This window comes from Miscanthus floridulus, chromosome 6, assembly GCF_019320115.1.
Source record: "Miscanthus floridulus cultivar M001 chromosome 6, ASM1932011v1, whole genome shotgun sequence".
NCBI lineage: Eukaryota > Viridiplantae > Streptophyta > Magnoliopsida > Poales > Poaceae > Miscanthus > Miscanthus floridulus.
The window spans coordinates 7,541,519-7,564,510 of NC_089585.1; the positions used below are offsets into that span (position 1 = coordinate 7,541,519).

The 22,992-nt window shown below is 43.5% G+C and overlaps 2 protein-coding genes across 2 annotated transcripts in view; one reads left to right on the forward strand and one right to left on the reverse strand.

The window, feature by feature from the left end:
* LOC136461588 (proteasome subunit beta type-7-A-like) overlaps window positions 1-22,992 on the reverse strand; it is a 139,402-nt gene that overhangs the window by 105,435 nt on the left and 10,975 nt on the right. The gene's annotated exons all lie outside the window — the stretch shown is intronic.
* On the forward strand, window positions 1,138-7,028 carry LOC136461587 (NADP-dependent malic enzyme, chloroplastic-like). The gene is made up of 20 exons (XM_066460872.1): window positions 1,138-1,296; window positions 1,499-1,803; window positions 2,900-3,020; window positions 3,118-3,192; window positions 3,317-3,468; window positions 3,564-3,669; window positions 3,737-3,802; window positions 3,922-4,017; window positions 4,108-4,179; window positions 4,265-4,348; window positions 4,480-4,578; window positions 4,735-4,782; window positions 4,874-4,927; window positions 5,016-5,114; window positions 5,243-5,332; window positions 5,675-5,752; window positions 6,015-6,089; window positions 6,199-6,289; window positions 6,392-6,520; window positions 6,622-7,028. Exons 1-20 carry the CDS (start codon window positions 1,246-1,248, stop codon window positions 6,708-6,710), a joined length of 1,980 nt encoding a protein of 659 aa, XP_066316969.1. The 5' UTR covers window positions 1,138-1,245; the 3' UTR covers window positions 6,711-7,028.

Below are 22,992 nucleotides of genomic sequence, written 5' to 3' on the forward strand. Positions count from 1 at the left end.
GCAGCAGCAACACCGCTGCAAAAGCACTGCCGATCACAGTTATTAATCCATCAAATCTTGTATATCACGGGCGGTGGCCCACGATAGATAAAAGCCCACCGGTGTAGAACCATCGTGGTGAATGGTGATGGTTTTGGTGGACGTACTCGTAGGCAGAAGCAAACGGTGCAGGCACCGGGACGCGACGCAGCTGCCAAGGAGCAGCGGGGAAGCAACACGGCAGTCGGCGGCGTCTGGCGCCCGGGTCCCAGCGTACAGGCCAAGCGGCAGCTACGGGTGCGGTACACCCAGGGAAGGCCTCAACTCCGGCTCGCTTGGTCCCCTCAAACCCTCGGGGTCCGGGTTCGACCGCCTCCGAGGCTCCTACCCAGCCGAAGTGCACTTCAAGATCAGACCAGTCGCTGACATGTGGGGAGCACCTAAAAGGGCCCCTGTCGTCATGCGCGCCCGTGTGAGCGGATCCGCGTCAGCGGCTCGGAAAGCCGTGCGCCGCGGGTGGAGGTGTCTACTCGCCGCGGCGCGGCGCGCTGCGCGAGGGAAGGAACCCCGCACTCGTCGTCAGTCGTCAGTACGTCACGGGCTGTCTCGTCTTTCCCTGCCTGCGTGCGCTGTGCAAGTGCAGGTCGGTGGCTCTAGTAATGGCTTGGGTGTGCGTGACGTGAATGCTTGTTCTGTGACGTACAGTACTATAATAGTATAGGCCTTGTTTAGATCCCACCAAAGTTCCAAGTTTTTTCACTCTTTCCATCACATCAATTTTTAGCCGCTTGTATGGAGTATTAAATGTAGGTAAAAAAAATAACTAATTACACAGTTTAGTTGGAAATCACGAGATAAATCTTTTAAGCCTAGTTGGTCCATGATTGAACAATATTTATCAAATAAGACGAAAGTGGTACTATTCATCAGGTTGAGAAAAGTTGTAATCTAAACAAGGGCATAGTATAAAAATTCTCTGCGACTGCGACCAAAGCAGTGCACCTAGTCCCAAGTCCCAACGACCCAACCCGGCCCCATCGCGGCCCCGTCCACGTGCGCGGCACACGCGGAAACTAGAACGCCCAGCGCCCCGACCCGAGCCGGCTCGAGCCCCCTCGCTTTCCCTTTTTATACGAGATCCCTCGCCACCCGCATTTCCCCTCTCCACGCTGCCGGCTGCGAAGAGGGACGAGGAGGACGCCAGTTGCCACTGCCGCGCCGCTCCCGCCTCCCTCACTCCAGGCATTCCCCGAACTCGACGCCACCATGATGTCCGCGCGCACCGCCGCCGTTGCCGCCGCGTCCCCCGCCTCCGCGGTACGTACGTTCCACGAGCGGCCTAACCACCCTTCCCTTCTGCACCATCTTCCCTCCGCTACGCCTTCTTCCCGGTGCTCCGCGCCCCGCGCGGTTTAGACCTCGCAATTGCGGGCTACCTACTCTCCTCGTACGTACAGCCAGCCCAAGTTGCCACCACCTGAGCTTGTGTGTTGTGTCTGTTTATTCTCCGCACCCGCAGTGGAAGCGGGGAGCACGGAGCGAGGGCGGTGGCAGCAGCTGCGACGGATGCCAGAACTACAGGAACACCTTGCGGAGGAGGGCCGCGGCGGCCAAGGTGCGCGCCTTGCCGCCGAAGCGGGTGGAGGCGGTCGCGATGGGCTCAGCCGCGGAGACGGAGACGGAGACGGAGACGGAGACGGAGACGGAGACGGAGACGGAGACGGAGGAGGTGGCGGCGGCTGCCGGCGTCGTCGAGGACCCCTACGGCGAGGACAGGGACACCGAGGAGCTGCCCGTCACGCCCTGGGCCTTCTCCGTCGCGAGGTGAGCCGGCGAATCGCGGCAGGTGTGTGAATTCGGGAATTGGATCTGGGTATGTGGGCGGGCGGAGGTCTCGATGCGCCGATCTGGGTTTATTTATTTACTTTTGCTGGTTTGGTTCAGACTCTCGTGTTGATCCGGGCTTCGTACATGGTTTCGTCCTCGTGATGCTGACGTGTTTAGGAGTGTAGTAGATGCGTGAGGCTTTTGGCTGTCTAGCTCTACCATATTGGTTCTAATTCTACTATTGCTTGATTATACGTAATACGTCTAGTCAAATCTAAATGCTTGGTTCTATTAGTGCTCGCGTGCTTGACTAGCTGCATTCTTCCCAAACTTCCCCTTTATTTTGCCTTTTGTTTTAGTTTCAAAATAATAATTTATCAAAACGTGCTCCAGCTTGCCTGTTCTTCGGCACTACTTTAGCGGTGAACCAACAGTGTTTTCCTCGAAACAAATCGCATCAGCATAAGTCAAATTTCAATGAAACGAACAGTCCAATCTGATATAGTCTAGATTTGTTAAATCACCATATGTCACATGGGAGTTTCTAGCAAGTTTCAGTTTCAGAATGTTTCTTTGGCGGTGTTGTAGAATTCTGAATTCGGAATGATTTTTTGGCGTTGTCGTAGAATTCTGAATCAGGTTGGAGTCACAGATGAACTCATGCTGAGTTAGGTCCAGAGTTATTGAGCAAAGCCGGGAATTGTCCACTTTGCTTTGGATTGTTCGTGTTTCGTGCAAGTATATTCTAAGCTGGCCCACAGCGATACAAATTTGTCTGGTTTCATCCACTACCCCTTCGACAGTGAAATATGATGGAAATTGATACTAAACTGCAACCATATTGTGGCAATATACTGCCAAATCGAATTTTTCACGTAATCCACTGTGAATGATAACATTCGCCGCACGCACAATGATAGCTTGTCAAGCATCAATATGGCCATGTCACCCAAAGAAAAAAAAAACTGGGCTCTAGAATATTCATGGCTGCTTGCAAAGCTTTTCTCTGAATCTACGACCATAATACTTTCCAATAAATAAGTTTCCTTCACTTGGTTGAAAAATATGCTGACGTGTCTTATTTCTACATCAGCGGTTACACCCTTTTGAGGGATCCACATCACAACAAGGGTCTTGCCTTCACGGAGAAGGAGAGGGATGCACACTACTTGCGTGGACTGCTTCCTCCGGCAGTTGTGTCTCAGGAACTCCAAGTATGGGGCACAATACTGGCTAGAACAGTATCTGTTCTTGTGTTGACCTTTCTTTCTTTCTTTTTATTTACTGAAGATCACGTTAATGTATGTGTAGATTAAGAAGATCATGCACAACCTGCGGCAGTATCAGGTCCCTTTGCAGCGCTATATGGCCATGATGGACCTTCAGGTATCCCAGTTTATCCTTTCTACTCTTATATGAAAGCTTGCGACTGCCAGCATAATTGATATGATATGTTCACTTAGAATGAATGGTTGGTTGCATCATTGTGCTTAACACCTCCTGTTTTCAGGAGAGGAACGAGAGGCTTTTCTACAAGCTTTTAATTGATAATGTGGAGGAGCTGCTTCCTGTTGTTTACACACCAACTGTAGGTGAGGCCTGCCAGAAGTATGGGTCCATCTTTCGACAACCACAGGGTCTGTATGTCAGCCTGAGGGACAAGTATGTGTGCCTGTATTTGCTTGAACTTTACAAAAAATATATAGCTGTTTCCCATCTACCTATGTGATCTGGACTGACCTCGAGGTGCATTCCAGGGGGAGGGTCCTAGAAGTTCTAAGGAACTGGCCACATAGGGACATTCAAGTTATCTGTGTTACTGATGGTGAGCGAATCTTGGGACTTGGAGATTTGGGTTGTCAGGTATGATTCTCATTAGTTGCGTATTACTTGAGGGCCTTTGCTTATATTATACTGAATCCTTCTATAGGGAATGGGAATTCCTGTAGGCAAGCTTGCTCTATACACTGCTCTTGGAGGAGTTCGTCCATCAGCTGTAAGCGTTCATATATTTTCTGTCCCCTTTTTGGTTGCATCTCTTGTAATGGTCCTGTATGTTTGGTACCAACAAACAACTAAGTTATCTCAATTGGTGAATTCTAAATTACGTTGCAGTGTTTGCCTATCACAATTGACGTTGGCACAAATAATGAGAAACTGCTTAATGATGAGTTCTACATTGGACTCCGGCAAAAACGTGCAACTGGCGAGGTATGTAGTTGTGTCAAGATTTCTGGGAGTTAGGAATTCGCAAAATATGTGACGCTTGAGATCTTATCTGTGCATTTTCCTTAATGGCAGGAGTATGATGAGCTTATGGAAGAGTTCATGGCTGCTGCTAAGCAAATCTACGGTGAGAAAGTCCTCATTCAGGTGAGTTAGACTCAACATTGTACTTTTGCTATGCCGGATCAATTTACTCTTTATCCCAAAATGTTACACTGTAAATTTTGGACAGTTTGAGGACTTCGCCAATCATAATGCCTTTGATTTGCTTGAAAAATATAGCAAGAGCCATCTTGTTTTCAATGATGATATCCAGGTAAATGGAACAACCCATGGTATTTTTATTTTTACTGATACCAGGGGACAACCTTAATTAATTGAGATAACCATCCTTCAGTTTATTGCCTTTTGTGATTGGTACCGATTTGGAAATATGAATGTTTGCAGGGCACAGCATCAGTGGTCCTTGCAGGTTTGTCAGCAGCACTCAAGATGGTTGGTGGGACCCTGGCAGAGCAGACTTATTTGTTCCTTGGTGCTGGGGAGGTTAGTTAAAACATCTCGTTATTTCCTTTGTCACCCAATTGTCGAAGCATACTGTACTAGTATGTTTTGAATTGAGATTGTGACTATTAGTAAGATTCTATTTTATCAAGGAAAGTAGACCCATCAATAAGATTCTGATAATGTATTTGATTTCAGGCTGGAACTGGTATTGCAGAACTCATTGCTCTTGAGATTTCAAAACAGGTAGCTAGCTACATTATTTTAGTATCTGAATGTGTGGTAGGTTTCCTTTGTTCTAGTTCTTACTACATGTACTGGTCGGATTGATTTATAGACGAAGGCTCCAATTGAAGAGTGCCGCAAGAAGGTTTGGCTGGTGGACTCAAAGGTGTGTAACCAAAGGAAAATGCTCTGTTGCTAGTGCAATGTTTGCTCACCTGTTTATCTGACGTCCTAACGCGATATTTTGTATACAGGGTTTGATTGTTGACTCTCGTAAAAACTCCCTTCAGCCATTCAAAAAACCTTGGGCACATGAGCATGAGCCCTTGGGAACCTTGTATGATGCTGTTCAGGTAGTCACACTCATGTGCATTTAAGATTGTACTAAAGTTCATTATCAGCTGCTGCCTTCGCTTAAAGCTGTGCTGTTTGTGCTTTTTCCATAAAAAATAATTTACTAACCTTTTGTCATATCCTCCAGTCCATCAAACCTACAGTTCTGATTGGGACATCTGGAGTTGGAAGAACATTCACAAAAGAAGTTGTTGAGGCCATGGCTTCCTTCAATGAGGTACTCCCTCCGTCCAGAAGAGGGTGCAACTATGGGTTGCATGCCAGCAAAAGTGGTTCATGTTTGACCAAATTTCCAGTGAATACTATTCATATTTACAGCTCCAAAATAATTTGTTATGAAAATACATTTCGTAATTAATCTAATGATATTTATTTAATATCATAAATATTTATACTTTTTTATCTATAATTGATCGAACTTAGGATACTAAACCATAACACCGTGCTAGAATTGCATTCTCTCTTGGGGCGTAATTTTTTTCTTCTGTTTTCTGACATTGTTGGTGGTATACTGTGAGGATGGAAAGCTGACCTCTGGTATTGCTAATTATAAATGCAGAGGCCTATCATCTTTTCACTGTCAAATCCAACCTCACATTCTGAATGTACTGCTGAACAAGCATATAGCTGGACTCAGGTGAGCTGTCTAATCACCTTGTGCAGAGTTTGATCTGCAAATTGGTCCACTCGAGTCAAAACATTTGGTATTTTGTGCACTGTCCGACTACCATTTTGAATGTAGCCATCACTAGAAGATTATCCGTGCTCAGTTTCCGGTTTATTAAACTGTGATCTAATTGGACAAAAAAAAAGAAGTGGCTGATTTCTGGAAAGAAACTTGTGGGGTCTATACTCTGTAGTTTGCAACTCATACCTCTTTATTTGCACTCTATGCTCAGGGTCGTGCAGTATTTGCCAGTGGCAGTCCGTTTGCCCCTGTGGAGTATGATGGGAAGACTTTTGTACCGGGGCAGGTACAACTTGCTTCTAGTATTAAATCCTACTAGGCAATGCAATCTTGCTGGTGTAAACACCCACAAAACATAAGTTGTTTTGCTAACTCAACTGTGCTATTTACAACAGTCGAACAATGCCTACATTTTCCCTGGACTCGGCCTCGGTCTTGTTATTTCTGGAGCCGTCCGTGTCCACGAGGACATGCTTCTTGCCGCCTGTAAGTAGCTCCAAACGGAATCCGTTGGGCATAAAAAATCGTTTTTAATACCTTGACTTGATGAGACTAGGGACCAATCTCATGTTTCATTCATTCAAACAGCGGCAGCACTAGCTGATCAGGCCACAGATGAGAACTTTGTCAAGGGATCGATCTTCCCACCCTTCACCAACATTAGAAAGATCTCTGCGCACATTGCTGCAGCCGTGGCTGCAAAAGCTTATGAACTCGGTACGCACATCCTCTGTTTTGCTTTTGCAGACACCATTCTACATCTTGGTATTCACCACCAAGTCTCATACCGCCTGATCTGACATCATCAAATTCCCTAGGTTTGGCGACCCGTCTGCCTCCCCCCAGAGACCTGGTGAAATATGCACAGAGCTGCATGTACACTCCTGTCTACCGTAACTACCGGTAGTGCTGCGGGGATCAATTTTGCAGTAATAAAATCTATCAACGGTCAACGCAGGTGATACTGCAATGTTGTAGTTATTGGGCCTTCTCGGAAGTGCTGCCTGCCGCAGCCACAGCGCTGCTGCTGCAGCAACGACTTCTTCGGACACTGTTCATGACTGGAGGATAATAGCTATAGCGCTGTTGAAGTAGCAGGCTGATTGTTGTTTGTTGTCCCTGCTGCTAACAACCCTTGGTGCTGGTGCTGCTGGTAGACACTGTACCTGTCTATGCATATATGATATGTTGTAACGTTATGAAAGCAAACAATCTTGTGTGCCAATGTTTGTTAATTCTTTCGCTCGCTTATGATGGTTTGTTAAAGAGGCTGAAAGAGTCAGATAGCCGTGAAAACAAATCAAGATGGCCACCTTCATTAACTCACCCACCTCGTCAACAATCGTGGCCACCACCGTCTTGTTCATTAGCCCCATTGTCCGCCGTGAGACTCGGATCCAGATGGGAATGAAGGAAAAATCAATCTCATCTAGTGATTTCGAGCCATCGAAATCTGCCACCGCCAGGAGCTCCTTGGAAATCATCCATGCCCCTTCTCCGGCGTGATTTTTATTTTATTTTTAACACTTCTTTAAAGCTATTTTTAAATTTGACACTGTTTTTTTTAAAACAAACAATTTTGGCCGCGCCTATTCGCATGATGCGGCAAAATCAAACTGCCGCGTCATGCATGGCAGCGTGGCGGGGGTGGCGTCGTGGCAGTCAGCCGCGTTGGCCGCTGACGTGGCTGGGCTGCCGCGCCACCCGTCATGGTGCGGCGAAACCGAACTTAACCGTTGCGTCGAGGGCTCCCTCTCTCTGTCTGTCTGCTTGATTGGAGCTCGAGGCGCCCGCGCCGCCGCCTCTAGATTCCCGCGCGCCCGGCCGCCGCCCTTCCCTCCCTTGCCGCCCCCTTCCTACCTTCCCCCAAGCTCGTCATCGGCCTTGGTTAAGGTAATGATGCTCTTATTAGTTGTTTGAATGGTGGATTCAAGGATTAGAATTGGTAGTGAGGGTTTGGAGAAAAATATTAGTTCGTTAGAACGTTAGATTGAAGGATAGGGATTAGGATTGTCAATGTTAAGGTTAATTGGTTAGTTAGAACTATGTTTACCATGTTTAGTCTAAGCTTAATTTTTGTTCGTAAGTGTAGGTTATATTTTTTTCATTTTAATGCAAATGGTTCTCCTTTATATTAATTTGCGATGTTTTGATTTGTGCTAAATTACAACTGTTTTGTTAGATGCAAGACATGTATCGGGAGGAGTTTTGGCAAAAACGGGGTCGTCCTAGAGAATTATACCCCAACGCGTCTAGCAAAGATGCCCCTGTCTCTCCTGACCTCCCTGTCCCTAACTGTGACTGTAGTTTCCCGGCCGACGTGTTTCAATCGAGACATCCAGACACAGCGGTACGTTGCTTCTACATATGCAGTCGTTTTAATGTAAGTAATTATTTCCACTTTCTTTTTTTCTTCATTCGTGTTAGTCGGTTACTAATATTTTGTTGGAATCTCGTTGTGTAGGCCCATGAGAGGTGCATTTTCTTTCAGTGGATCGACGGTTCAGACAAGCTTGACCTAAGGTACCTTCTTTTCGGCGATTGGTGGAGAGGGAGACATCCACGTGAGCACTTCAAGCGGTGGGTTGCACCTCCCCCTAACTCCCCGCCAATGACGACTAAGGAGAAGCACTTAGCCGCAGTTAGATGACTCGAGGAACCTTCTCTGTGCAATTGCGGAGATCGAGCTGTGATAAACCCTAAGAATACGTTGGAGTTTGTGTGTCCAAACAAGCATGAAGTAAGTGGAAAGTGTATCTGTTGAAATGTTGAGCTATATGTGTTCATGTACTAATGTCACCTCTTTTAGGTGTTTGCATTTGCGAAGTGTCGTTTCAAGGAGTGGCTCTATGGTCCTAAGAATCAATGGCCGGAGCCACCAAAGGCAAAGGAAAAGAAGAAAGAAAGGATAATCATCGAAGCACCTCCTGTCATGTATGAATGTGGTGTTAAAGCCAACTACGGCCTAGTCCCTTCGAAGCTTGGAATATGCCATTATTGCGGCCATATGGTTGACTATGATGAGGTTGGTTATTGTTGTGGAAAACATAAAATCGTATTTTTTCGTTTGCTAAGACTTATGATCTAATTTTTTGTTTGAACAGAGCACTAGGAAATATAAGTGGGAATCTTATGATGGTCAAGCTAAGTTCTTGGATGACTTGAAGGGGAGGTGTTGGTATATTTAACGCATATATATAAATCCACAAACACACGGATACTGCTATAGCTTTTACCCGGAAGTATTCCAAGTATCGTATCCACAGAAAAATGTGTGAGACTAACTACGGTCTAACTTAACAAGAGGCAGCGACTAGGTTAAGGTTTAACTTAACTAGGAGTAGCAACAAGGCTAAGGATAAATAGGAGCATAGAGAGGATAACTGAGGTTCTCTAATTCTAACTTGAGTAAGCTATGCCTTCTACTGTTCAACTAGGGACATTACTAGGGAAAGACATCAGCAGAGCATGCTTTCCTTTGTAATTGGGTCCTACTTGGCCTACAGACGGGAGGTGGACTACAAAGGATCAATGATACTATATAGTACAAGTCCATATAGTCCTGATGTCACAACCACGATCTACCACCGATCCAGAATGCAAGGTACATCCATGATTAACCTAAGTCTAAGCACCACGCTTACACTCATGATTAATACTCTACTCCCCCTAGGAAGAGAATAAAGCACTCAAAAGAGAGTCGTGATCTTGATGAACAATATAAACAAAATACTTACTTGAATCAGAAGTTGATTACCAGAGAAATCTCATAAGCAAGCTCAAGTAGAACTTGATTCCGCCAAGGTACAAGCCATAGAAAGAGTACCGATAGGCCGGCATCTCCTCCAAACTCTTTCCTCACTCTCTATCTCACTATTTCTAATTATAAGACTAAATCCTATAGAGGACTAATCTTCTCTTGATAGCTGGCTCTGATCCTGACGAGGAGAATATGAATTGGGATTTTAGGATGGCTCCAGGGAGGGTGACAGAGGCTAGTATATATTGGCCGGAGCATCCATCATGAGCCCTTGGATCAAATGAACTTAAAGGACGGCATAGATTGGATCTCAATGACGGTGGAGAACCGACATTCGAAGCAGAGATTGATAGGTGGGTCCTATGGGCTGACCGGCCTGCAGGTGGGCCCGGTCGGCCCCACATGTCAGCCTCTCGGGGTCTGTTTTGGTGGGTTGCCTTCTGGAGTGTTCTAAAGTCTTCCCACATCGGTTTAGTTGCGGATAAATGTGATTTACTTTGACGAATAGGTTGAAAGCTCTAGTTTGGTTTTGGTGAATTGATGAAACCCTAAGTGCTAACCTAGTTTATCAAGTGATCATGACATAGGTAGCACACTTCAAGTAGAGAAGCTAATGAAGATCATAGCATGACAATGGTGATGGCATGGCGATGATCAAGGGCTTAAACTTGAAATGAAGAAAGAGAAAAACAAAAAGCTCAAGGCAAAGGTATAAACCATAGGAGCTATTTTGTTTTGGTGATCAAGACACTTAGAGAGTGTGATCACATTTAGGTTTGATAGCCGTACTATTAAGAGGGGTGAAACTCGTATCGGAATGCGGTTATCAAAGTGCCACTAGATGCTCTAACTTATTGCATATGCATTTAGGATCTAGTGGAGTGCTAACACCCTTGATAATATTTGTGAAAATATGCTAACACATGTGCACAAGGTGTTTGCAGGGTTGAGATGGGTTTGGGTCCCTCTCTCCCTCTCGCCGAGCTTGCGAGGCGGGATTCGGCGCTTTTGGAAAAATGAAATGTCTATTTTCTATTGCGCCGGATGCAAAATTCTTGGTGGTTGGCACACTTGAGCAAGGGTGAAGAAGTTAGAGTTGAAATGGAGTTGATCGAAATGATGCTGGCGTCGGTCTACTGACCGGACGCTGGGTCACTCAGCGACCGGACGCTGAAAGGCTGCGTCCGGTCGAGCTGTCAGACGGCACAGTAGGCTAGGGTTAAGCACCGGACGCTGGCTGCGTCCGGTCAAGGTGGACCGGATGCGTTCGATCGAAAAAACATGCCTCGGGGAGCTTACTGGAAACGACCGGACGCTGGGGCTTCAGCGTCCGGTCAGTTTTGACCGGAGCATCCGGTCAACTTCATAGCCATTGGAATCTGACGAACAGCATTTGAATGTGATGACATGTGGCGTCCATCGGGTGACCGGACGCTGAGGGCCAGCGTCCGGTCAGTATGACCGGAGCGTCCGGTCAGAGCGCGTTTTGCCCAGTGAAGGGGTATAACGGCTCTATTTGATGGGGGCTCTATTTATAGCCCCATGGCCGGCTGTGGCTTATATCTTTGGCCATTTTCATTGACATAGCAACCTTGTGAGCTAAGCCAAAGCCCTCCCACTCATCTACATCATTGATTCATCATCATAGTGAGATTGGGAGTGATCCAAGTGCATTGCTTGAGTGATTGCATCTAGAGGCACTTAGTGATCGTGTTTCGCTGCGGATTTCGCTTGTTACTCTTGGTGGTTGCCGCCACCTAGATGGCTTGAAGCAGCAAGGATCGTCGAGCGGAGGTGGTGATTGTCTCCGGCTCCGATCGTGGTGATTGTGAGGGGTTCTTGACCTTGTCCCTGGCGGAGAGCCAAAAGGTACTTTAGTGAATTGCTCGTGGCTTGTGTGATCCTCATCTTGTGTTGGTTGTGCGGCACCCTATTGAGGGTTTGGCGTGTGAAGCCAATTAGCGCGTGAACCTCCAAGTGAGTGAATCGCCACAACGAGGACTAGCTTGCCGGCAAGCAAGTGAACCTCGGTAAAAATCATTGTGTTCATCCTTTGATTCCGAGGTGATTGGTCTCCATTGTTATTCATCTTTGTGATTGATTGGTACTTCATCTACACGGCGGTATAACTATCCTAATCACTCTCTTTACTTTACCGCAAACTAGTTGACAAGCTCTTTAGTGTAGCTAGTTGTGAGAGCTTGCTTGCTTGGTTGGTGTGGCTCTTTAGTTAGTCTTTGAGAGCACACTAACATAGGATAGTGTCTTTGCTATTGTGTGAATAGACACTATCTAAACTAGAATTGTGGTAGGTGGCTTGCATTTTAAGTAGGCTAGCGCAACACTCGCTTCGCCTCATAATTGTCTAACCACTTTGTTAAGTGTTGTTGTAGAAATTTTATTAGGCTATTCACCCCCCCCTCTAGCCATTAGGACCTTTCATAGGTCCTCCTTGATAGTTTTCTGAATAAACCCTACTGAACACACAGATTCATCAAAACTCATAGAATTTATTAGTTTAAACCCCTATACCTATGTTTGGTGATAGAATTAAGTATAAATACAGGTTATGTTGACAGTTTATAATTGATGTTAGTGATCGTCAACAAGTTCCCCCAAGCTTAACATTTGCTAGTCCCTGAGCAAAGCTAAACTCAGCAATGGATCATGAGTTGCTACAATGTTTTGAAGCCTCAAAGTACACAGGTGTTCAATAAAAAATTCTCCTCCGGATTAGAATAAACTGATCTGACTTTTAAACTTACCCATATTACCTTCAATCATGGGGCTTCTCAGCCTTTAGTTAGGTCTTGAGCAATTGAAAGATAGAACGATCAAGTCAAGCACTATGTCTCAAGTTCCTTGTTCCACCATTGTTTCATAGTTTTTATAAGTTTTTAAAATAAAACTCAGAGATTCCATTGTATGACACTCTCAAGTCTCTCAATATATGTGGTATTTGTGGATCCTCACCAAGGCAATAAAGATGTTATGTCTTTTTCTTCCTACCACTAAGGCTTATGTGGAGTTCATAGGTAGGGAGAAAGCTAGAGCATACTTACAACGTATATATTGTAAAGTCAAACAACGGATTCAAAGAGAGTTGAGTCATACAATCAAATCAAGATATGCATGTGTGTGGATATATGGTGGATATATATGATGGCTAACCTAATTCTACTATGCTCCTTGAAAACATCTCTCCTTTGAAACTTGGAAACATTTGTTTTTTTTTAAATTTTTACAGTTCATAATTCTTTCTCTAATTTGGAATACACCAAATATGCTGAGAGGGTAGACAAAAGAATGATATAAGATTACAATTAATTATTGAGTTGTGTGCTGCATATGTTGTTGTTGCGTACCTTGACATGGCGCGCCCAGGCCGCTGCGCCCCCAACTATGGCATGGCGGTCATTGAGGCATTTTTCAACATAAGTTCACCACCTTTGACTTGTGCTGTGTTGTCACGATGGTTTAATGAAAACTGAGAAAACTACAAGTTCGACAAAAGTAATGAATACATATAACACTTGGTAAGTTCGACATAAGTGGCACTACCATATAAGTTCGACATGACAAGATAAGTCCAACATAGAGTACATGGGTCGGCATACATGTTCCATAGGTTCGACAATATAAGTTCATCAATACATAAGTTCCACAGGACTAGGCATACATGTTCCATAAGTACATGGGTCCAAATACTAGTCCATCATGTCCTCCTAAACTACTACCCCCCAGGAGTGTAGGGGTACCATGGAAGCCTTTGTCTCCTCGGACGTGAAGGCAGCACGTTAGGGGTGAACCCAACATCGATGCGGTCGCACTGGGGGTATACCCGACAGTACTGCTAAGTGTAACTAGTACCCTACAATTACAATATAGGCATCGTTACTTACAATGTTGAAGTCATTGTCACGTATATGGCGAAAGGTTGTTTTAAGTACCTGTTCCTCGAACTGTGTAGGAAACGGTGCATCACCAAGCTGAGACATCCCAATCTCATCGTAGTCATCCTCCTCGTCCTCGTCCTCCTCATCCTCATTCTCCGTAGGACCCTTGCCTTCATGGATGGGAGTACGAACAGAAGAGGTCCCAACAGCCATCGTGAAAGGTCCTAATATGGCTAAGGGGGGGTGAATAGCCTATTTAAAAATATATAAATCAACTAGAGCAATTTGATTAGTATGACAAATAGCGTAATGCAAACTTGCTCTAGCTCTACAAGGGTTGCAAGCCACCTATCCAACAATTCTAGTTGCAATGATTACTTAGGCACACAAACTTGCTATGTAAACACTCACTAAGATCTCTCAATCTTGCTACTCTAAAGAGCTCAACTAGATGAATGTAAATAATAAAGCAAGCTCTCAATTCTAATTACACTAAAGAGCTTGTGTCAACTAGTTTGCAAGAATGTAAATAAGTGAGTAGGGTGATTATACCGACGTGTAGGGGATGAACCAATCACAAGATGAATATATAGCCAATCACCGGGAGAATGCCAAAGACAAGAGACAATCGATTTTCTCCCGAGGTTCACGTGCTTGCCAACACGCTACGTCCCCGTTGTGTCCACCAACACTTGGTGGTTCGGCGGCTAAGAGGTGTTTTACAAACCTCGTCCACATGATAGGACACCGCAAGAACCGACCCACAAGTGAGGTAACTCAATGACATGAGCAATTTACTAGAGTTACCTTTCGGCGCTCCACCGGGGAAGGTACAACTCCCCTCACAATCACCGAAGACGGCCACGAACAATCACCAACTCGTGCCTATCCTCCACCGCTGCACCGAGCCATCTAGGTGGTGGCAACCACCAAGAGTAACAAGCGAAATCCGCAGCGCAACATGAATGCCAAGTGCCTCTAGATGCAATCACTCAAGCAATGCACTTGGATTCTCTCCCAATCTCATAAAGATGATGAATCAATGATGGAGATGAGTGGGAGGACTTTTGCTAAGCTCACAAGGTTGCTATGTCAATGAAAATGTGCAAGAGAGTGAGCTTGAGCCAGTCATGGGGCTTAAATAGAAGCTCCCATAAGATAGAGCCGTTATACCCCTTCATTGGGCAAAACGCGCTCTGACCGGACGCTCCGGTCAGACTGACCGGATGCTGGCCCTCAGCGTCTGGTCGTCCGATGGACGCCACGCGTCACTTACTTCAAACGCTGTTTGTCAGATTTCAACAGCTACGAAGCTGACCGGACGCTCCGGCAAAACTGACCGGATGCTGAAGCCCCAACGTCTGGTCGTTTCTAGTAAGCTCCCCGAGGCGTATTTCTTTGATCGGACGCGTCCAGTCCACCTTGACCGGACATAGACCAGCATCTACTGTAATACCCTAGATACTATGCAGACCTGTCAGTTTGACCGGACGCAGCCTATCAGCGTCCGGTGGCTGAGTGACCCAGCGTTCGGTCAGTAGACCGACGCCGTCATCATTTCGACCAACTCCATTTCAACCCTAACTTCTTCACCCTTGCTCAAATGTGCCAACCACCAAGTGTATCACCTTGTGCACATGTGTTAGCATATTTTCACAAATGTTTTCAAGGGTGTTAGCACTCCACTAGATCCTAAATGCATATGCAATGAATTAGAGCATCTAGTGGCACTTTGATAACCGCATTTCGATACGAGTTTCACTCCTCTTAATAGTACGGCTATCTATCCTAAATGTGATCACACTCACTAAGTGTCTTGATCACTAAAACAAAATGGCTCCTACATTTTATACCTTTGCCTTGAGCCTTTTGTTTTTCTCTTTCTTCTTTTCCAAGTTTAAGCATTTGACCATCACCATGCCATCACCATTGTCATGATCTTCGCCATTGCTTCATCACTTAGAGTAGTGCTACCTATCTCATAATCATCTTGATAAACTAGGTTAGCACTTATGGTTTCATCAATTAACCAAAACCAAACTAGAGCTTTCAATCTCCCCCTTTTTGGTAATTGATGACAACCCTTATACAATGATATGAATTAAAGTACATTTGAATCCATGTTGCTTGACCAAGCATATTTACCATGTGTAAAGGATATGGGCAAGTTTCATGAACTCCATATGATAGCAATTGCTCCCCCTACATATGTGCTAAGAGTTTGGATTGAAGCTTTGCACATATGATTAGATAGGATATATAGAAGTCAATTTCTACCAAATGATGCTAAGGTATAAGAGATGGACCTTTGAAGCGTGATACCAATCGAAGTGCACCAATATACCATCCTTAGCACCATTAGTAACTAGACATATACAAAAACTAAAATACCCCGTGAGATCAACATTACATGCAAGGGTCTAGTTTCTATAGAAAGAATATAAGTCTAGTTACTTAGCCTATGCATGCTAGTTTTTCATTTCAATATTCAAACCTACAACTAGCATACACCACACAAGCATGGATATTTGAAATTAAAACTTATGCCATGCAAGCAAACATATGTAATGCTCATTCAAATGCACCATATAAGTTTATGAGCTTGCTCCCCCTATTTGTATGCTCAAAATTTTAATTGATCCCTTTCTTTTATCATATCTCTCCCCCTATGTCAAATACTCCCCTATCACTCATATCTTTGTTTTCTCTCCCCCTTTGTCATCAATGACCACAAAGGCTTGAAGTAGAGATAGGTTCAAATTATAGATAGATTGGGGTGAAACCATGTGAAATGCGGATCATTTTCCCAATTTGGTTCAATCTAGATTACTTGCAAAAGATATTTAACTCGGTTTGATCCAAGGACAAGTTTCTTCACACCTCCAAATAAGGGTTATCTTGTACCATGTTGAGTTAAACACTTATAGCTCATTTTCTAAATCAAACACTAGGTTTACAAGCCCACAAATATGTCATATGCTACCACTAGATCATTTTAAACATACAAGTAATAGTGGTACCATACAAGCATCAAATTCATTTGATTTTCATGAATGAGCCTATTCAAATGTGAAATATATCTAGATACACTAATCATGTCCTTAGCAAAGATGTATGCCATGCCAATCAACTTTTACCTTGGATTGCTCGAAGGAGAGGCATGTCATATAATGGGGTTGCATCAACACATATTGGAGAAGTCAAGTATGTTCAATTCATTCCTTAGCTTGTAAAACCTCTTCTCATCAAGTGGCTTGGTGAATATGTCGGCAAGTTGATCTTCGGTGCCCACACTCTCTATGCAAATATCCCCTTTTTGTTGGTGATCTCTTATGAAGTGATGACGGACATCTATATGCTTTGTTCTTGAGTGTTGAACCGGGTTGTTGGTGAGCTTTACGGCACTTTCATTGTCACATAGCAATGGTACTTGCTTGAACTTGATTCCAAAGTCACTCAAAGTAGCCTTCATCCAAAGTAATTGAGCACAACAACTACCGGCCGAAATGTACTCCGCTTCGGCGGTTGAAAGTGCTACACTATTTTGCTTCTTTGATGTCCAAGATACAAGTGATCTTCCCAATAGTTGACATATGCCTGATGTGCTCTTTCTCTCAACTTTGTATCCCGCATAATCGGAGTCCGAATATCCAATCAACTCAAATCTTGCTCCTTTAGGATACCATAATCCAACATGTTATGTATGCTTCAAATACCTTAATATTCTCTTAGTTGCCTTCAAATAACTTTCTCTTGGTGAGGCTTGAAATCTAGCACATATGCATACACTAAACATCACATCTGGCCTTGATGCGGTCATATAGAGTAGGCTTCTAATTATAGATCGATATATCTTTTGATCTACCATGTTGCCACTAGCATCACTATCTAAGCTTCCACTTGTCCCCATTGGTGTACTAATAGCTTTACTCTTATCAATTTCAAACTTCTTGAGCATGTCCTTGATATACTTGCCTTGACTCACAAATGTGCCATTCTTCATTTGCTTGATTTAAAGACCAAGGAAGTAACTAAGTTCTCCAATCATAGACATCTCAAACTCACTTGCCATCATCTTGCCAAACTCCTCATAAAATTCTTAATTTATTGATCTAAAGATGATATCATCAACATAGATTTGCATTACAAACAAGTCACTTCCAAGCTTCTTGGTGAAGAGAGTGGTGTCAACCTTTCTCATCTTGAATCCCTTAGAGAGTAGGAAATCTCTCAATCTCTCATACCATGCTCTAGGTGCTTGTTTCAATTTATACAAAGCCTTTCTCAACTTATAGACATGGTTGGGTTTATTCTCATCTTCAAAACCGGGAGGTTGCTTAACATACACAAGCTCATTGATGTACCCATTTAGAAATGCACTTTTTACATCCATTTGGTACAACTTGATGTTGTGGGCACAAGCATAAGCTAGCAAGATCCTAATTGCTTCTAATCTTGCAACCGGGGCATATGTTTCTCCAAAGCCAAGACCTTCAACTTGAGTGTAACCTTGAGCCACTAATCTTGCTTTGTTCCTTATTACTATCCCATCTTGATCTTGCTTGTTCCGAAAGACCCACTTAGTTCCAATCACATTATGATCCTTAGGCCTCTCAACTAAATCCCATACTTGGTTTCTTATAAAGTTGTTTAGCTCTTCATGCATATCATTTATCCAATCAACATCCCTCAAAGCTTCATCTATCTTCTTAGGTTCAATGGATGACACAAATGAGAAATGCTCATAAAATGATGCCAATCTTGATCTTGTTTGCACACCTCTTGAAATATCACCAATGATAGTGTCCAATGGGTGATTTCTTGCAACATTGGTTGGTTGAAGCACTTGCACTTGATTGCTAGTATTTGATTGATCACTTGGTTGAGATGATGAACTAGCCATTTATTGATCTTGCACATTGCCATTACTAGTGCTTGCTTGGATTTGATCATGAGAGCCACTAGCTTGCATATTTGAGTTAGAGAGCATTTAATTATTGTCATCTTCAACATCAATCACCTCTCTTGGCCTTAACTCACTAATGTCCATGTTCTTCATTGCATTGACCAATTGAGTGCCTCTTACATCATCTAGATTCTCATCTTCCTCTTGGAAACCATTTGTTTCATCAAACTCCACATCATGAACCTTCTCAAGAGTATCACTAGCCAAATTCCAAACTCTATAAGCCTTGCTAGTAGTGGAGTAACCAAGCAAAAAACCTTCATCACATTTCTTTTCAAACTTGCTCAATCTAGTGCCTTTCTTCAATATATAGCATTTACAACCAAAAACTCGAAAGTATGCTATGTTGGGCTTTCTTCCATTCAAAAGCTCATAGGGTGTCTTCTCCATCATGGGGTGACAATAGAGTCGGTTGCTATAATAGTAAGCCGTGTTGATTGCTTTGGCCCAAAATGAATGACTCACATTGTACTAACTCAACATTGATCTTGCCATATCAATCAAGGTTCTATTTTTTCTTTCAACTAGCCCATTTGATTGAGGAGTATACTTGGCCGAGAATTGATGTCGAATTCCAAATTCATCACATAACTCATCAATTCTAGTATTCTTGAACTCACTACCATTGTCACTTCTAACTTTCTTGATGGTTGTTTCAAACTCATTGTGAATACCCTTGACAAAAGATTTGAATGTTGCAAACACATCACTCTTGTCACCAAGAAAGAATACCCATGTGTATCTAGTGAAATCATCCACAATCACAAATCCATATTTGTTTCCACCAATACTAGTGTATGTGGTTGGTCCAAACAAGTCCATATGCATTAACTCAAATGCCTTGGATGTACTCATCATGCTCTTCTTAGGATGTGTGTTCCCAACTTGCTTTCCAGCTTGACATGCACTACATAGTTTGTCCTTCTCAAATGTGACATCTTTCAAGCCTCTAACTAAGTCATGCTTAATCAATTTGTTCAATTGTTTCATTCCAACATGACCAAGCCTTCTATGCCATAACCAACCCATGCTAGACTTAGTGATCAAACATGTTGACAATTTAGCTTCTCTAGCATTGAAATTAACTAAGTATAGATTCTCATATCTAAATCCTTTGAATATCAAGTTAGAGCCATCTACACTTATGATCTCTACATCATCCACACCAAATATGCACTTGAAACCAAGATCACACAATTGAGCTACCGACAATAGGTTGAAGTTCAAGCTCTCTACTAGTAGCACATTGGAAATGCTCAAATCATTGGATATTGCAATCTTACCAAGCCTTTTGACCTTGCCTTTGCCATTGTCACCAAATGTGATACTATCAATCCCATTGCTCTTACTTTCATTGATTGAATTGAACATTCTTGAATTACCGATCATGTGTTGTGTGCACCCACTATCAAGCACCCAATGCCTTCCTCCGGCTTTATAATTTACCTACAAAAGAAGATTAATTCTTTTTAGGTACCCAAACTTGCTTGGGTCCTTGTAGGTTAGTCACCAAGATCTTTGGTACCCAAATTACCTTCTTCTTTGGGCCCACAATTGGTGTACCAATGAACTTAGCCTTCACACCATTGGCACCCTTATAAAGCATGTAACAAGAATCAAATTTGATTGAGGATACATTAGGTAGCTTGTTCTTGTTAGTCTTACAATTTTGCTCTATATGCCCAACTTGCTTGCATCTATTGCAAAACCGATCATTCCCTTCACAAAGCTAGCTTTGGGAGTGACAAAGGCCGCCTTGCCTTTCTTGGGGGTATAGCCTAATCCCTCTTTGTTGAGAGAAAACCTTTGGCTACCCAAGCACTTTAGCAAGCGGACATCTCCACCATAGGCATTACCTAAGGCACGAGTGAGCTCATTCACCTCCTTCTTGAGGGTTTCATTTTCCACCATTAGTGATGTATCATTCATAGGTGGAGTGGTAATGGTTGTGCTACAAAAAGTGTTAGTAGGAGCAACAATAATGGGTTCATGAAAATATTCATCAATAAGATCACATGTTAGTCCCACATCACATGTTACTTTCATTTGCTCCTTCTTGGCTTCCTCCTTCTTGACTTGCTCAATGAGAGAGGAGTGAGCCTTTTCAAGCTTAGAGTGAGCTTTGCCAAGCTTCTCATGGGCATCCATTAGCCCCTCATGAGTGGCATTGAGCTCATCAAAGGATTGCTCAAGAAATTTTACTTTCTTGCGCAATTCTTTGCACTCCTTTCTCTTCATCTTATTGCAAGCGTGCACTTGCTCACACATGTCCAAGAGCTCCTCCTTGGAGTACTCCTCATCATCATCATTATCATTCCTACAAGAGTCACTTTCACATTCATCATCATCACTCTCATCATATTTTACCTTGGTAGGCTTTGCCATGAAGCATATTGATGGAGTGTCGAAGATGGAGAGCTTGTCGTTGATGGCGATGCTTGCTAGTGCTCTCTTGATAGACTTCTTGCCATCATCACTATCCGATGAGCCATCACTATCCCAAGTGACTACATAGCCTCCACCCTTTTTCTTCTTTTGGAAGGTCATTCTCTTTTCCTTCTTCTCCTTCTTTTCTTTCTTATCCTCATTGTGCTTCTTCTTCTCATCCTCATCATTGTCACTATTGTATGGACAATTTGCTACTACATGATCGGGGGTCTTGCAATTGTAGCATCTTCTCACATACTCTTTCTTCTTGGTGTGATCTCTTCTCTTTCTTGCACCATAGCCCTTCTTCTTCATGAACTTGCCCATCTTACGCACAAAGAGAGCCATAGCCTCATCATCAATATCACTTAGATCTTCATCATCACTTAATTCTTTCTTGGACTTGCCCTTGTTTTTGTATGATGATGAACTAGCCTTGAATGCTATGCCTTTCTTCTTCTTATCCTCTTCTTCCTTCTTGTCCTCCTTGTCATCCCCCTCCCTTTCCACACGTTATGTCTCTTGTGTCATGACATCACCTAGTACTTGATTGGGGGTAATGTCCTTCAATCCTCCTCTTATGATGAGTAATCTTAACATCTCAAATCTTGGAGGTAAGCACATCAAGAATCAATGGGAGACATCATTATCCTTGATCTTCTCTCCCAATACCTTCAAGTCGTTGACAATGACTTGCAATCGATGGAATATCTCCGGAATGCTCTTATTTTCCTTCATCTTGAAGCTTGTCAATTTATCCTTGAGGATATACAACTTGGCACTCTTCACCGCCGGTGTGCCCTCATATGTTTCCTCCAATCTCTTCTACACCTCATTTGCTCTATCACAATCCTTGATTTGCTCAAACACCTTGGAATCAATGGCATTGTATATGGTGTTGAGAGCCATTGTATTGCATTGCTTGTTGATCTTATCTTGATTGGTTGGATCATCGGGATCAATGATAGCATAGTCATTCTCGATCACTTCCCATACTTGATCATTGATTGAACCAAGATACATCCTCATCTTTCTCTTCCAATAACCATAGCATGTGCCATCAAAAACGGTGGTTTGCCCCCCACATGGTTGAACACAACTTGAGCCATAATTTGACACCGAGGTTGTTAAGCCTTTAATCAAACGGTGACCACGGCTCTGATACCACTTGAAAGGTCCTAATATGGCTAGAGGGGGGTGAATAGCCTATTTAAAAATCTACAAATCAACTAGAGCAATTTGATTAGTATGATAAATAGCATAATGCAAACTTGCTCTAGCTCTACAAGGGTTGCAAGCCACCTATCCAACAATTCTAGTTGCAATGATTACTTAGGCACACAAACTTGCTATGTAAACACTCACTAAGAGCTCTCAATCTTGCTACTCTAAAAAGCTCAACTAGATGAATGTAAATAATAAAGCAAGCTCTCAATTCTAATTACACTAAAGAGCTTGTGTCAACTAGTTTGCAAGAATGTAAATAAGTGAGTAGGGTGATTATACCGACATGTAGGGGATGAACCAATCACAAGATGAATATATAGCCAATCACCGGGAGAATGCCAAAGACAAGAGACAATCGATTTTCTCCCAAGGTTCACGTGCTTGCCAACACGCTACGTCCCCGTTGTGTCGACCAACACTTGGTGGTTCGGTGGCTAAGAGGTGTTTTACAAACCTCGTCCACACGATAGGACACCGCAAGAACCGACCCACAAGTGAGGTAACTCAATGACATGAGCAATTTACTAGAGTTACCTTTCGGCACTCCACTAGGGAAGGTACAACTCCCCTCACAATCACCGGAGACGGCCACGAACAATCACCAACTCGTGCCTATCCTCCACCGCTGCACTGAGCCATCTAGGTGGTGGCAACCACCAAGAGTAACAAGCAAAATCCGTAGCGCAACACGAATGCCAAGTGCCTCTAGATGCAATCACTCAAGCAATGCACTTGGATTCTCTCCCAATCTCACAAAGATGATGAATCAATGATGGAGACGAGTGGGAGGACTTTTGCTAAGCTCACAAGGTTGCTATGTCAATGAAAATGTGCAAGAGAGTGAGCTTGAGCCAGTCATGCGGCTTAAATAGAAGCCCCCATAAGATAGAGCCGTTATACCCCTTCACTGGGC

What these genes read in the sequence shown, in the direction of transcription:
- LOC136461587 (XM_066460872.1), top strand. Translation starts at nt 1,246, where the DNA reads ATGATGTCCGCGCGCACCGCCGCCGTTGCCGCCGCGTCCCCCGCCTCC. An exon ending in TTGTGTCTCAGGAACTCCAA is followed by an intron (nt 3,021 to 3,117) that starts GTATGGGGCACA and finishes ATGTATGTGTAG; the next exon opens with ATTAAGAAGATCATGCACAA. An exon ending in TATGTCAGCCTGAGGGACAA is followed by an intron (nt 3,469 to 3,563) that starts GTATGTGTGCCT and finishes GGTGCATTCCAG; the next exon opens with GGGGAGGGTCCTAGAAGTTC.